This window comes from Orycteropus afer, unplaced genomic scaffold, assembly GCF_000298275.1.
Source record: "Orycteropus afer afer isolate SDZICR_OR568_19922 unplaced genomic scaffold, OryAfe1.0 scaffold00065, whole genome shotgun sequence".
Lineage (NCBI taxonomy): Eukaryota > Metazoa > Chordata > Mammalia > Tubulidentata > Orycteropodidae > Orycteropus > Orycteropus afer.
Genome location: NW_006921652.1, coordinates 12214561 through 12231438, shown reverse-complemented (window position 1 = coordinate 12231438; position 16878 = coordinate 12214561). Strand labels below are relative to the sequence as shown.

Sequence of the window (16878 nt, the reverse complement as noted above, 5' to 3'; positions counted from 1 at the left end):
GAGGAGTGGCTGGTGGGTTTGAACCACCAGCCGTCTGGTTAGCAGGCAAGTGTCTTAGCCACGATGCTACCAGAGCTCCCACCAACTAAAATAGGTATGATCTAAAAGGGCCTCAGAGAGCCCTTTGGGGCCATTTTGGCCCAGACCAACCACTATGTCTGTTTGTCTCCCTCTCTCCCTCCTTTTCTCATCTTTAATATTTCTTTCTTGACTGAAGGTATAGAGGCTTTTCTCAATTTTAGTTTTGGGACTTGGCCAGTTCCCATCCTGCTTGAGGAAGTTCATAACAGCTATTCTAAGAGAATGGATGGGATTGAGTACTTAGGTGAGCAGGGCAAGGCCTACAAGGTTTGTTTGCCCAGCTGCTCAGAGAGGATAAATGGGGGATGAAGGTGTATGCAGAGCCCAGGCTCTGGCATTGGATTTGTCTGGCACTCCAGGCCTCACAGCCTTTCTTTTGCACAGAGAGATAGCCTCATCAGTTATCTCTTGGAAGGGAGAAGCAGGGAAATGTCTGAATCAAAAAGCACTTATATATATCTCATTGCTAGAAAGGCTGCTTACGGGACCCCTCGATGCAATGATATGAATCTGGGGATCGTTCCCCCTCTAGAAGCTTTAGAGGGGTGCAAAAGCTTCCCTTTCTCACACCCACTTTTGAAATGCACTGAATTTTTTAAAACTTTACTTAACTACAATTTTTAGATGTTTGTTATACCTGGATTTTATGCCTGAGGCTAAAACAGTAACCGAGGAGAAAAGCCTTGGACAGGATCTATTGTTTCTCCAAGTGAAAATCTCCCTCTAGTTTCAGGGCTCAGCTTATTCTCAGAAAGCTTTCACTGCCTTCCTGTGAATGTACATCCAGTTCTTGACAATCCTCTTTAACACTCACCTCACTCCTCCAAATCCAGATTCTGCATCCTTAATCATGGACGAAGCCTGTTCCCCAGTCCTGACCTACCATGGCCCTGGTTTCCATCTGCTTAGTCTCTGTCCAAATAAGTGTTAACACACATTGCTTCATAAATGCTATGGACAGACCATTTATGCTTTGGTTCAATATTTCTGTGTTGTCTCCAAGTCCTATTTGTACATAGGCATGAGGATGTGTCTGTATTAACTGAGTAACTTGAAAACAAAAAGCCAATGCAGCAAGTTTCAAAACTGGAACTTGAACACAGAACTTTTAACTTCAAAGCTCATACAGTTAAGTATGTGGCACTGGACTAGATGCACCTTTATTTGTTCTTTGTTGTCTCTGAGCTCCTAGAATAGTGCTTGGCACATTGAAGGCACTCCATGAGTATTGATTACATGAATGAGTGAATTATTACTGTAATAGTCTTGTGCTTTGATATGGTCCAGTGTTAGTTTCTTCACAGGCTTACTTCTGAGAGCTAACTACTGGCATGTAATCTTAGCAACACTATTGTGCTTATGGAGAGACAACTCTTCCTTCTAATAATTATTCATTTATTTTCTTAATTGCATTACAGTCTGTAGCCATTCTTTCTCTTATAGTATTTTATTTTATTTTTAAATCTACTGTTGTTGTTAGTGCCTAAGGCATTTGACTGTTGTGGCATTTGACTGCTAACCAGAAGGCTGGCGGTTCAAACCCACCACCCACTCCTCAGAAGGAAGGTTGGGCAATCTACTTCCATAGTGATACCACCTCAGAAACCCAAGGAAGGGTCGCTGTGAGTTGGATCCGACTTGACGGCAGTGAGTTTGGTTTGGTTTTTTGGTTGTTGTTGTTATGTGCCATTGAGTCAGTTTCAACTCTTAGCTACACTAGAGGACAGAATAAAACTGCCCCCTAGGGTTTCCAAGGCTATAAATCTTTACTGAAACAGACTGCTACATCTTTCTCCCATGGAGTGGCTGGTGGGTTTGAATTGCCAATCTTTCAGTTAGGAGCCAAATGCTTAACCATCAAGTCACCAGGGCTTCTTAAATCTATTAGCTGATGATTAAGGATGATAATGATTTCTGGGATCCTGGTTTGTTTTGTGTCTGATTAATCCCTGGGGTGTGGATTTGGATGTTTTACAGCTTTTGGATCTCTTCATCCAATGGGATTGGTCAACCTACCTTGCTGACTATGGTCAGCCCAACTGCAAGTACCTCCGGGTAAACCCAGTGACGGCTCTGACCCTGCTTGAGAAGTGAGTATCTAGTCCAGTGGTCTTTGTTGGGAAATGGAGTAATGGAGGTGGGAGATTGGGACTTTCTCTTTGCCAACACTTTGAAAAGACAGCAGAGTGACTCATTCTTAAAGTTGCCCTTAGGTGCTATCAGCAGTCTCCATCTTCAGACTGGGCAAGCGAGTCTTCCTCTAATAGCCTCTTAATTCTTGAGCCCCAACAAGCTAGGCCATGTGTGGGTCACAATTGGACTCTGACATTTCCTTGAAGCCTAATGGAAGCAACATGTCTTTAGTGATGACAGGAGAAGAAAGAAAGATGCCTTACTTTGAGGCTCAGGCCAGCCTGAGTCATCTGGAGTATGATGATGGACAGGCAGCCCATAGAACAGGTGACCGCTCTGCTTCCTAGCAGGAATTACTGAAACCTTCTCCTGCATGCCCCTTCTCCCTCCAGATTGAACTTTATTATGCTGAGTGTCCCAAAAAAGCTCTGTGGAGAAGGTATCTAATTCTTGCCATAGGCAGTACTAACCAGCAAAGGTTGCCTACTGCAGAGCTGTGGCCTCTCTGAAGCAGAGGTGGTATCACTGTGATTGGGTTAGCCAGCTCTAGAGCATCTCACAGCTAACAAATATGTCAGACACATGCTGATTTCTGCTATGCATTGCAGCCTGACTCTGGCTTTTGCTAACCTAGTTGAGAGTTAGCAGGCCAGAGACCAAGATCCATGTAAAAGGGTAGCATTTTCTTGCAGTAGTTTAGCTCCCAGCTGCTTAGAAGGTGTGTCCACAGAAAGAAAGGTCCAAAATGTTCTTGGGACCTAGCCAGGGTATCCCGAGTGCCCAGCACCTGGGCAGTGTAGCAAGTCTATATATTTGGCCAAATGTGTTTCAAATCCTGGGAAAGCAAGGCACCATCTAGGAGGCCACAGTGGAGCTTACAAGCAGAGGAGGCTAAGATGTATACTTCTTGCTGTATAATATGATAGTGAAGAAAGGGAAGGAGATGGAGAGTATAAAAAAGCAGGATGCTGGTATGCGTTTGAAGGCAAGAGGCTAAGAGCCCAGAGTGCAACTTGCTTCTGACCAAGGCAGAGACTGATGTTTCCATTTTAACTTTGTTTCCCATGGTTCTCTCTTCCAATGACCTTCTTCCCTAGGATATCTAGAGAGTAAGTATATTATTCACTTGCACTCTTTCCATCACTTTGAGGCAAGTCCTTCTGGTTTCTTCTTTGACACTAATGACTACATTAAAATCCCTACCCCGTGAGTTATCCTTGCCCTGGCATATTAATCTACTAAACCAACCTGATGCCTACTGGCTGACTGTCTCCTCTATCCTTGGTCCTTAGAGTGACCCTTGGCTTGCCAATTCCTCTGGGGCTGGGAGTGGTGGCAGAGATTTTTCCCCATTAGTGCCAGGTAAAGGGTTGTTGCACTTAACTTCCTGGGACACTCAATACTCTTACTCAGCAGACCCTAAAACTTAGCCTGGCAGAAGGAAGTATCTCAGCAGTTTTACCTACCTCCTGGTGGTGAGGCCCTTGGCTTTAAGATCTAGAACCTACCTCTCCTGTGGAAGACTCTTCTTTAGGAACAGATTCAGCCCAAGATCTAATCTGATGGTGTAGTGCCTAAGGCATTTGACTGCTAACCAGAGAAGGCTGGTGGTTCAAACCCACCAGCCACTCCTCAGAAGGAAGATTAGGCAATCTGCTTATGTAGAGATACAACCTTGGAAATCCAAGGAGGGGTTGCTATGAGTTGAAATCAACTTGCGGCAGTGAGGGTTTTTTTTGTTTTTGTTCTTGTTTTTGATACCCAGCTGAAATGGGGAACATTTTGGCCTTTGACTTGGTGTTTAGATGGTCATATTCATTATGTGTCCAGTTGGGGCTTGGGGTTCACTTCAGTCAGTTAGAATTCTCAACAGGAGCTCTGGTAGCATAGTGCCTAAGGCACTTGACTGCTAACCAGAAGGCTGGCAGTTCAAACCCACCAGCCACTCCTCAGAAGGAAGATGGGGCAATCTACTTCCATAGTGATACCATCTCGGAAACCCAAGGAGGGGTCACTATGAGTCGGGTCCGACTCAATGGCACATAACAACAACAACAATTCTCAACAGTCCTTTGTTCCTCTGTTCCTGAGATTCTTTAGATCCAGGAAGTAGTGGCTCTTCAATAATAGGCTAAAATAACCTCCCTCTAACATTCCAGAGGCCTAGCCAGTAACAGGGCGCTCTGGTAGCATAGTGCCTAAGGCACTTGACTGCTAACCAGAAGGCTGGCAGTTCAAACTCACCAGCCACTCCTCAGAAGGAAGATTGGGCAATCTACTTCCATTAGTGATACTGCCTTGGAAACCCAAGGAGGGGTCGCAATGAGTTGGGGCCAACTCGACAGCACATGACAACAACAACAGCCAGTAACAAAGCCACAAACAAAACTTATGTATTTAACTCTAGCAATCAAAAGGATTTAATAACTTCCTTCTAAACACATTAGGACCACAAGTCACCCAGATCATTGAAATCCACATCTCACAGCCTCATAGGAATCAGTCCCTTTACCTGATCCATCCTGCTTTCCCTCACAGCCAGCTGTACCACCAGAGCAGTTTCTCTTTTCTCAATCTGGCCTTTAGCAGGGGGAGACATGGAGAGACTCAAAGACCTACTGAGGACATTCAGGAAAAAGAAGAGGCCCCTAAATTATTGAGAGGTGGCCATAGCCAAAGTCAATCAGGATCCTAGTTTTACAGAATGGCATGGGAGGTGAAGAGGGCTCTCCTTTGGTGTTGAAACATTCCAAGGGTACAAACCAGCATGCCACTATCAGCCCTCAGGCACTTGAGTTTGTGGTACCTAATCCCAACTCCAAGCCTATCAGAGTTTAATGGCCAAGAGATCCTAGTCTCTAGGGCTCAGAGACTACCTTTTCTTCCCTTTCATTTACATTATTACAGGAGTTTCCCTATGGGAGCTGAAAGCCAACTCTGCCTGCATGTTCTGGGCTGCTTAGAGGAGTCATAAAATTTATGGTCATATAAAGACCAAAAGACCAAACCTATTACCATCGAGTTGATTTCAACTCATAGTGACCCTATAGGACAAAGTAGAACTGCCCCATAGGGTTCCCAAGGGTGTGATCTTTTATGGAAGCAGACTGCCACATCTTTCTCCCACAGAGCAGCTGGTGGATTCAAACCACTGACCTTTCATTTAGCAGCCAAGAACTTAAGTGCTTTTTCCCCCTTTTTTGTTTCTTTCTTTTTTTGCTTTGTGTTGTGTTGTTGTTTAGATTTATAGCATTCTAGAAAATGAAAGGGAATCCTTCTTTAGGATAAATGATCTAAAATCTGGCCAGTTCCACAAACAAAATTATGCAATTAGTGTATAAGGCACCAAATACAGTAATCATCACAACTTTGAAGACCTCTGTGCTTTCTTTCCAACTAACTCCTGTCATCTCTCCTTCTTCCCTCTAAGCATAGGCCTCACCATGTGGATGTTGATACCTTATATTCAGTATTTGGAGTTTGCTTGATGAGTAATACCAGACTGAATGAAGTCCTTGACCTTAGAGCAGGGAGAGAAATCTCAGTTGGTGGCTGTCATTGTCAGGCAGAACCTGAACTTTAGATATATGCCCTTGTGGGATCTCTGGCCTTTTGATCCACTAACCTCTAATCTGCTCCTTTTCAAAGGGCACCCCACAGAAACCAATGAGCCAGGCTTGGCTGAAAGCCCTGAGAAGTATACCTGGGGGTGGTTTACTCCCCAGTGCCATTCCTTTCCTCACCTCTTCTAGTCTGTCTCCATGTCTTCAGGGAGAAGTGAGGCCAGAGAGCTGGCCCAGCTCCTAGGGGCCATTTTCCCACTTTAGGAAGATATGGTCTAGGCATCATTCTTAATTCCCTGACACTAGAATTAGCTATGGGCTGGGGAGTCTGGTGTACAGAAGCTAGGGTTAGAGTTAACAGTCACCAATAGATGTCCAGCTGTGAGCTCTCTGCAGAAAATAGTAGGTTTCTAGATTGCATTGCAATGGCTTAGTCAGATTGGGGGATACAGTGGCTTAGTCAGATTTGGGGGTTTCTATAACAATCTCACCCAGGCGATGACTCTATTTAGAGCCCAGTTAGGGCCCTTCAAGGAGCTCTGGTGATACTGTGATTAAAGCATGGGGCTGCTAACCAAAAAAGTTGGTGGTTCGAACCCACTAGCCACTCAGGGGGAGAAAGATGAGGGAGTCTGCTTCTGTAAAGACTTACAGCCTTGGAAAATCTGTGGGGCAGCTCTACTTTGTCCTATAGGGTCACTGTGAGTTGGAATCAACTTGATGGCAATGGGTTAGGGCCCTCCATCTGACAAAACTTGGCCAGAACTCCCCATGGTTTGTGCTATAGGCATATGCCATTTATTAAGCATTAGCCTGATCCAGTGATAAAAAGTTCTCCAAAGTTAAAAGGTCTGAGGATATGGACAGCCATTAAAAACTCAGGAGTTTCTTTTGCCTAATGTTCAAACCCACCAGCCACTCCTCAGAAGGAAGGTTGGGCAATCCTACTTCCGTAGTGATACTGCCTTGGAAACCCAAGGAGGGGTCGCTATGAGTCGGGGGCGACTTGAAGGCACATAACAACAACAACAACAATGTCCTGGTTTATCAAGTGGGAGGATGACCCAACCCTTTAGCATCTACTTTCTTTAACACTGTCTCTCTTAGCCACCTATATAGAGACCTTTACCTGAGGTAAAAGAAAAGAGATCATTCAAGGTCTTAGTTTTGTTATGGATAGGATAGAGGAACAAACTTTTAGAAATACACAGTGACTTTTGGGTATTCATGCTGTCTTAGAATTGCTAGGTCTAAATTGCTCTGTAACAGGGCGCTCTGGTAGCATAGTGCCTAAGGCACTTGACTGCTAACCAGAAGGCTGGCAGTTCAAACTCACCAGCCACTCCTCAGAAGGAAGATTGGGCAATCTACTTCCATTAGTGATACTGCCTTGGAAACCCAAGAGTTTTTGTTTGTTTTGCCTTCCCTTTCAAATACTGGCTCCTAGGAGGTTGCAGTAGGGTCTCCTAGATTAGTAGGCTTATGATGTAATAAGTGGGGCTCTGGTGGTGCAGTAGTTAAGTGTTCAGCTGCTAACAAAAAGCAGTTCAAACCCACCAGCCACTTAATGGAATAAAAATGTATCAGTGTGCTTCCATAAAGATTACTGCCTTGGAAACCCTATGGGGCAATTTTACTCTGTCCTATAGGGTCAGTATGAGTCAGTATCAACTCAATAGCAACAGGAGTAGACATTCCCTAAGAGCCTATGGATGATCAGGGCTGTAGCATGTCTCAGACACCTGTAACAGATGTATAACTGGCAGAGAAAGGAATGAATTGTGTGGGGTGGGTATGGATGGGGATAAAAGTACTAGTCCCTCCAAAGCTGGGTTATTTCCCAAAGGTGACTGAATTGGGAGGGCTATGGGCACCAACAGAACAGCTTCCTGTTACTCTCCCACTCTGTGTAGTGGGTAAGAGGCACTGTGTTGTTCCTACCTCCTGTGAGATCTCCTTCCACCATTGTCTCCTCAAACTCTTTGCCCTCTTTCCTTCCTTCTCTGTTTAGGATGAAGGACACTAGCCGCAAGAACAACATGTTTGCACAGTTTCGGAAAAATGAGCGAGACAAGCAGAAACTGATTGACACTGTGGCCAAGCAGCTCCGGGGACTCATCAGCAGCCACCACTCATGAAGGCTGGTCTCAGGCCCACAGAAGCTGCTCGCTGTCAGCCTCATAGTCCAGGACCCAGTCCTGGCTGGCCCTGCATTTGTGCATTCTTCTTCAAAGAGAACATATGTATTTTTTTATTAACCCTTGTACAGTATTCACATAACCTTTCCCTATAGTAAAAGAGGCACAAGAATAAGCAAGTGCATGAGATGTTGCTAGGCTGGGACTCAGGAGAAGTTATTACTACACTGTCTATATTATCCTAGAGATGATGGTATCAGCAATCCCAGTGTAATAAGCCTCTTCTTATTCACAGCTCCAGAGCTTAGGAATGGGGTTCAGGAACATAAAGTGAGACCATGGCACTGGGAGATAAGGTGGGTAGGCAAAAGGATAATAAAGGATATCCTGTTCACTCCTGGGTGCTCCATTCACCACATAGGCAAGGCTGATTCTTTTTGAAGCAAGTTAAAGAAGACCTGGCAGACATTACTATTTTAGTACATCACAGACCAGCATCACAGTTCTGGAGGTTCATCTCCACAGACCATTGATTTTCATTGACTGGTGAACAAATATGACATGTGGTAAGATGACAGCTTCACTTCAGTCCCCAAAGGATAGTAGTTTCTTTAGCCTAGATCTGACCCAAGGCTTTTAGTGCTAATTTTTGTGGGGCAGGATAGAGCTGACTGGCAGTAGGAATAATTGCACACATGACTAACTCCAGGTTACCCTCATATGAAGAGTGTCGGGCATCAACCCAATGAGTTTTGTTGGATCTTCAGATCTGGTGCTAATAGAATCAGAGCCTCGGTTTTTTCCCTATTCATCTTAGTTCCTCCTTTCAGGGGTCAGGACACTTAGTTCAGGGTATAGGCCAACAGTTATTTCCTATAGGTCCTTTCTCACAAAGAATCCCAAATTTGACCTCCTCCAACAGTGTCATTGAGATAGGTTAGATCCCAGCAGCCTGAAAATAGCTCTCATTTTATCCTTAGGGATGAGATTCCTTGGGATTATTCCTTCATCTTTTAAAATCAGCTTTATGGCCTCCTTAAAGGAAATATCACCAACTCTGCAGTGTGGGGGCAGCCACAGCTAGACTGAATGCTTCTAAGAATGGAGCCACTGTCACCATGAAGTAGACAGGGCCAACCATGGCTAGTGGTTTGTTGCCCCTGACCCAACTGCCCTTAAGTTACTCACACACACACTGGATATGAAGTTCTTGCTCAAGCTTAAGGCTTACATCATCTTTTGAGATCCCCAAAGCCGTTTTTTGCTTCTCCTGAGAAATATTGTCTATAACCCTTATCCCTCAAACTCGAGTTTGCACAGGAAGGCTAGACTAGCTTAGCTTTAAGGCTATGTCCACTGTCCCGGAAGGGCTCCTGAGACTTCATGTAGGAGCTTTGTTATGAGGTCAGTTGGGATATACCTGCACTTTTAAGATGCTTTAAGAAGATGCTACTATGACTGCTGGCAAGAGTATAATTGTGCATCACCAAACAATGACAAATACACCACACTGGCATTTCCAGCTTGGATTAGTGGGAGGAGAGAGTCATCAAACAGAATTCTTCACTCCTTTGTCAGCTACTGATTTGCTTCTGGGGCAGGCAGTGCTTCCTCTTTCACTCCCAACCCTGTATGCCCATCACATCCTATCACAACTTGAAAACCATGGGGAAGAGAATATGCACATGAACATCAGCCCTCCTTAAACCTTGAGAGACCATGCTGCAGGTGAGCTCTGCAGAAGCCTGCTAAGGCTCATCCTGAGAACTAAGCACTTGGTGTTAGAATGAAGGGTCTTAGGATGAAGGTCAGAGATGAGTGCTGCTACCCAGAGCTCCATAAGCCAAGGAAACGCAGGGGCTTGTGGTAGTGAGACCCAGGATGCCAACTTCTCCCAAGTTCTGGATTTTGTTGAAAATGGAAAGAAATGACTGCACCAATGTGTAGTCCTGTTGCTTGAGAAGGATCCAAAGCACATCCTTCACTAGTCCCCTGTTTGGGGACAGGACCTGTTTTAGAGAATCGTTATTGCTGATTTGGTATCAAACCTCTACCCTGGAAGAACTGTGTTGTAGAGGAAAAAGTGAATAAGGTGAGGAAACGGGAGTTACCCTGCACCGTGCACACAGAAATCCTTCTAAAGGAAAAGCTTATTCAAGTTCAAGACTGACACAGATGGGCTCTCTTGCTTCTCGGTCTGCCTTCACTCTTCCCTAACATGACACTACTAAGTTTTATGTAGAGACACTCTTGATGGTCAGAGGAAGGTAAAAGTGGGGACTGCAATGTCAAAGTTATTTAAGGTGGTGAATCAGGATTTTTTTAGTCTTTATCTGTAGGCCTATAGGTGAGTCATTCTTGAGAGGACTTGTAGTAAACATGTGTGTCCTTGACCCTCAGACTGCTAAGATTTGGCCTCAAATGCCCACATTTGTAGAAATGGCCTGGAGGCTTCAATAAAGTGAGAACATGGGTGACTGGAGGCCTCTCTGCCATCTGGTCAATATGAACCCTTGGCCAAGTTCTTGAAGAAATCAGGTCCACGTTCCTAACAGAACAGTCTAATTTGGGACCCTGGGGTTTCAGTAGTAATATAGACATCTTGTGTAGTTTTTACATTCATAGGAAAATACCTTTCAGCAGACTATAAATGAAGCTATTAGGGGTCAGGAAGCACAGGACCTAGAAATTGGAGTCAGCAGAGAGTCTCTGTAGGGAAAGGGAGTGGACAGCTTCCAAGAAGCACTTACCAGTGTTTTCATTGCATACTAGGCCTAACAGTCTTCCAAATCTCAAAGTCAGCCTAGCTTCACTACAAGTGCTTTCTCAGTAAGTCCCAGACACAGGGCCCTTCATTCCCCAAGATTGGCATTGGCCATGACCTTCCTCATAAGCCCTCTGAGCACACTCCCTGGGGCCTGCTGTAGAAATTCCCCTTCCTTAGCCTCCCTTCTCCCAGGACTCTTCCTGGTGGCTTTAGTTGCCTCTTTTTTTTTTTTTTTTTTTGGCTTACGTTTGCAATTATTTTTCACTAATGTATTGGAAAATGACCTTTTTATTTTGCACAAATAGTTGCACATTTATGGAGGAAATTTAGGAAAGTTCATTTTTAACTCTAAAGGGAACTCTTTTCTTTCAAACTCACTAGTAAAGCTACTGATGCAGATGGGCCGCATGGTTAGTGGAAAACCTATGTGGAAAAAGCATGTTTATTCCTCTTGTACATTTTCCTCTTTTAACTGCTATTAAAGAAGAAAGCCTATGTACCTGTTTAAAAAGCCACAGTGTTGTCTCATGGTTCTTTTTTGTTCTTCCATCCCTTTTGCACAGTGCAGCTGGATGACAGACATTGCATCCCCAATCAACTGGACTGAGGAGATAGATCAGGCCAGAGCTTGGTGGGAAGGAGAAAGCCTGCCTGCCTGCCAGAAAAGGCAAGGAGTTCATGTTGTGGCTTTGGAAACTTCCCTAACTACTGGGTTAGGTTCCCCCCACCTTACACCCCTCCCTGTCATGTGTATAGTTAACACTGGCATCATTATTGTCATCAAGAGAAATAACTTTGGAAATACCTTTTTTGGTATTTGCACAGTGCTAGGCTAGACAACACAGGATCCAACGTGTTTTGTCTCCCAATCAAGATAAAGCAATGTAGGATTATCTAGAATAAAACTAGGCTTGGGGAGGGAGAAAAGTGAGCCTCTTTTAGAGCTCAGTGAGGGAGGGACAGGCATCATTGCCTGGCGTAAGAAAGGGTGTGGTCAGGGAAGATAGCACAGAGATTGTTGTTGTTGTCAGGTGTCGTTGACTTGTCTCCAACTCATAGTGACCCTATTTATAACAGGAAGAAACATTGCCCAGTCCTGTGCCAGCCTCACAATCCTTGCTATACCTGAGCCCATCATTGCAGCCACTGTGTCACTCCATCTCATTGAGGGCCTTCCCCTTTTTCATTGACACTCCACTTTACCAAGCATGATATCCTTCTCCAGGGAATGGTCCCTTCCGACATGACCAAAGTTGGTGGCCATTCTCACTTCCAAGGAGCATTTTGGCTGTTCTTTTAGCACAGAAATAGCAGGATGTTAATTAGCTAGGCCTTAGTGCCTAAAGCATTTGACTGCTAACCAGAAGGCTGGCAGTTCAAACCCCGTAGCCACTCCTTGGAAGGAAAATTGGGCAATCTACTTCTGCAGAGATACCGCCTTGGAAACCCAAGGAGGAGTCACTATGAGTTGAATCGACCACGGCAGTGTGTTTTTTTTTTTTTTTTTTTTTGAAGCCATTAAACTCAAACTTTGTTAAACTGTGGGAATAGTTTAAATGCACACCACATTAGAATGAAATTTGGCATAAGCCTGGTATGGGTTGGAAGGATAGTGAAGAACCTGCTAGGCCCAACTGGAACCAAGGTGAGTAAGGCCAGAAATGTCAGTGCAGCGATACCCAGCCTGCTAGCCCCCTAGGCTGGCACGGAACCCAGGGGAATAGACTAGAAACTCTTCAGTAACAAGTCTGACTACTACAACTGGCCTCCAATGCTGGAAAGACTGGGCTTTAATCCCTACTGGTGGTACAGTGCCTAAAGCATTTGACTGCGAACCAGAGGTTGCCAGTTCAAACCCACCAGCCATGCCACGGAAGGAAGATGGAGCAATCTACTTCTATAAAGATTTACTGCTTTGGAAACCCAATGGGGGTCACTATAAGTCGGAACTAACTTGATGGCAGTGAGTTTTTTGGCTTTGGGATACAATTTACTAAGGAACTCAGGTGGTGCAGTGACTAAGGCATTTGCCTGTTAACCAGAAGTTTGGCAGTTCAAACCTACCAGCCACTCCACTGAAGAAAGACAGGGCAATCTACTTCCATAAAGATTTACCACCTGGCAAACTCAGTGGGGGCCAACTATGAGATGGAATAGACTAGATGACAGTGGGGTTTTTCTTTGTTTGTTTTTTGTTTGGTTTATGCAACTTACTAGCAGGATGACCTTGAACAATTACTTAACCTCTGGTAGCATAGTGCCTAAGGCACTTGACTGCTAACCAGAAGACTGGTGGTTCAAACCCACCAGCCACTCCTCAGAAGGAAGATGGGGCAATCTACTTCTGTAGTGATACTGCCTTGGAAACCCAAGGAGGGGTTGCTATGAGTCGGGTCCGACTCTACAGCACATAACAACAACAACAATACTCATCAGTGAAAGGAGAATGATAGTTCCTAATTTGCAGGATTGTTTTGAAGCATACATGAACTATGGAAAGTTAAAATGCTTAGCCAGTACCTAGCCATAGCATATGTTCTCTTTAAGACATCTTCCCCCTTCCTCCCCTCCAATTCCACAGAATACCTCATGACTGGGTATTAGTAAGAATTGTCCAGAGCTTCTCTGAATCCTGGCTTCCTGAAGCCTAGCATTGAGTTGGTGGTAGTGAAACCCTTGAACATCTAGACATAAGACAGGTATAGTACCTTAAAATCAGGCAGCTGGCTTAAAACTGAGCCAGTAATTGAGGCAGAATCTGTCCCTCAATACCACTCAGAACATTCTCTTCTCTCATTTTGTGCCAAAACCTGTATCTCCCTCTAGAACTCAGGTTTTCTTAACCAGGAGTCTATGAACCCTTGAAATATGTGTATGTAGATAATCTTGCATTCACTCATTTTTCTGGAAAGAAGACTCATGATTTTCATCAATGTCTTATAAAAAAATTCATGACCAAAATACTGAATAACCAAATCCCTTTGAATGTAGATCTTCCTGTGAGGGAATGCCAGAAGCTCTGAGCAGTTACCTCTATTGTGAGGGAGTTTCCTTTCTTTGCCTCATATAACACCAGAAAAACAAACTTACTGCCATCAAGTCATTTCTGACTCATAGTGACCCCTCCTTCGGTTTCCAAGGCGCTATCTCTATGGTAGTTGATTGCATGGCAGGGGTATTTCCAAGACCTTTGCCACCCCTACCTTTTCCAGGAGCCTCTACCTGAACCCCAGGTAACAACTAAATATCAATACAGCCACCACTTCTAGCTTTCTCGCCCAAAACTAGGTTGGGAATAGTAAGGAGGGCATGAGGACCCTGCACCTCTGACAATACAGATAGGCCTCCACCTGTTGGGGAAATTACCCACAAGAGGGTTCAGTACAGAGGCTTGGGCTATAGAAATCAAATCTGAAACTGACTCACCTCATAACATTTGCCACAGCTTTGAGCACTGAATGTTACAATGCCAGAGCTAAGGTCTTATCCAGAGAGGGGCCAGCAGCCCTTAGGAAAAAAAAACAACAAACTAGAAACAGGACGGATGTGAAGCAGTCACCAGTTGGCCCCCTTTCTGACAGCTGGGCTGCTTATCTGTTCACCAGGCAGGTGAGGGTGGGGAATAGCCAGTGGGAGATAGGAGGAGGGAGGGAGAAAATGTGCCAGACCCTTTCCCCAGAGGCCTTGTTTTGAATTTAATGGGCAGTGTTTACCAGGAATGAGTGAAAGAGCCTCCAGACCCAAGGGACCAGAAGACAAAAGCTCTTGAGGAAGTGCAAGGAGGAGGAGTAGAGAAGTGAGGGCCTGAGCATTGTGTGGGAGAGCTACCCCTCTATCTGTTTCAATCACTGGTGGGGTTAGGGTTACTCTGCATTTGGGGCCCCAGCTGCCTTGTGGGGTCTGTGACATTAGCTGTTGTGATGATAATGGTGGGGCCTCTCTCACAGGGGGCACCCTTCATGAGTCTGCCCACATCAGCTCCCAGAGAGGATTGAAGCTCTTACTCCCCCAGGGTGGGGGCAGCCTGCAGAGGCCCAGAATTGGATCCAAGACAACAGTCCCCCTCCCAAACGGAACCCACTGCTAAAGTGTACCTTCCAAGCCCAAGCCATGACCTTCCTCTCTCCAAAGCTCCAGAAAAAGGAATGGAATCTGAACATTGAGATGCTTTTTTGGCCCTAAACAATCCTTCCATTCTCTAGGCTCAATGATGGGTCTATTTCCACCTGTAAATGGGTCTCGTAATCTTCAACTTTTACCTTTGCTTCTAAGGGTAATTAATTGGGTCTCTGTCTTGTTTTCCCTATACACTCCCCTCTCTGTTACAAGGCTCAGGTTAAGCTGGGTGGATGACTTTTCTTTCTTTCTATTCCATGGGGTGCTTATTTTTAAAGCTGATGGAGTAAGGCCCTGCCCTCTCCACTGAATCCCTTCTCCAGAAATGCCTGTTGGGTGAACATCTCACCATGGACAAAGGAAAGAGTCTATGACTGCACCAGCTAAAGCCTTCTCAGAGGGCTAGTTCTGATTGCCCATTTTGCTGTTTTTCCTCCAGATGTGTTTCCAAAGTGTTAGGAAAGTAGTTTTCAGGTGGTACTCTCAGAGGCAAAGTGGAGGATTAAGTGGTAGATAAGACACTAGAGGTGAAGATAGACATGTTGTTGTTGTTATGTGCTGTCGAGTCGGACCCGACTCATAGTGACCCCTCCGTGGGTTTCCAAGGCAGTATCACTATAGAAGTAGATTGCCCCATCTTCCTTCCGAGGAGTGGCTGGTGGGTTTGAACTGCCAGCCTTCTGGTTAGCAGTCAAGTGCCTTAGGCACTTCGCTACCAGAGCTCCTGAAGATAGACATAGGACAAAGTAAAATCAAAAGCTCAAAGTCCCTTTTTTAAATTTTGTATTTTTTTCATGCTGGAATGAGGGAAGAAGGCCTCAGGTGCAAAGGCGTAAGAGCAGCAAGGTAGGGATGGGAAAGTGACAGAGGATAGGGCCCTTCCAGCAACAACTGGAGAAGAGTCTGATGTGGGAAACAAGATCATACCGTGAGTGGAGGCCCAGAGAGACTGATGATTTCTGGGTATCTGTACTCTGATGCTTCTGCTAGACAGTGAGCTCTTTGAAAGCAAGAACTCCATCATACTGTTTCTGGAATGCCCTGAAGCACCTAGCCCAGTGAATGGCAAATGTCACATATGACCAAATCAGTCACACTTAGAGGGGACAGTGGTATGTCAAGGGAGAAGAGCTGTGAGAGCAATACTTTCTATTGGGAGGAATATTTTTTCACTGGCCTTGTGTGCAATTGCCAGTGCATGATGATAATAAAAAGCAGACCAAACTTTAATCAGTTTTATTCCAGTTTTTAAATTCTCTATGAACATGTACCACCTCGATCTTGGCATGCCATAGAGTAGAACAGATTGGAAACAGGTTAAGATTAAGAGACAGGTGAGAAGCCGAGATAGCAGTCTAATTCCTGATGGACAGAATGTGGTGGTGGTGGTGATGGTGACTGTGTGTGTATGTGTATATGTGTAAGTATATGTGGGTGTCTGACAGAATTGGGGGCTTGCCCATTGAACTCTAATCCCATTCCACACATATCACTGCTCACAGAATGGTGACATTCCTTCAGATTGTTTTAATAAGTACATACTGACTTTCATTAAAGTATTAAATCATAGTATATGATAATTTTTTTTCATTTAATGTATCTTAAACATCTTTTATGACAACATATTGAATTTCTTCATCCTTTATGAAGTCTATACAGTATTTCCATTGCATGGATGTACCATCAATTTATTTAACAAACCCTGAGTTTATGAATATTTGGAATGTTCCAGTATTTCACTATTATAAACAATACTATACGACGTTTGGGAGCTCTGGTAGCTTAGTGCCTAAAGCACTTGACTGCTAACCAGAAGGCTAGAGGTTCAAACCCACCAGCCACTCCTTAGAAGGAAGGTTGGGCAATCTACTTCCATAGTGATACTGCCTCAGAAACCCAGGGAGGGGTTGCTATGAGTCAGTCTGACTCAATGGCATATAACAACAACAACATAAGACATTTACATATGTCTTTGCCTGCTTGCTTAGTCATTTCTATAGCATTAAACTCCAGGAGTGGAATTGATTATTTAGAAACTATAAATATTTTAAATTTTAATAGAAGTTGTATAATTATTCTT

General features: G+C 44.5%; 1 protein-coding gene across 1 annotated transcript in view; it reads left to right on the top strand.

The window, feature by feature from the left end:
* Nucleotides 1-7915, top strand: part of LOC103196414 (exocyst complex component 6B-like) — a 291567-nt gene extending 283652 nt beyond the window's left edge. The window contains exons 3-4 of the mRNA XM_042780847.1: nucleotides 2059-2171; nucleotides 7789-7915. Of these exons, the coding sequence (XP_042636781.1) occupies nucleotides 2059-2171; nucleotides 7789-7915 (240 nt within the window). The remainder of the gene's footprint in view (nucleotides 1-2058; nucleotides 2172-7788) is intronic.
* The last annotated feature ends 8963 nt before the right edge of the window (nucleotides 7916-16878 follow it).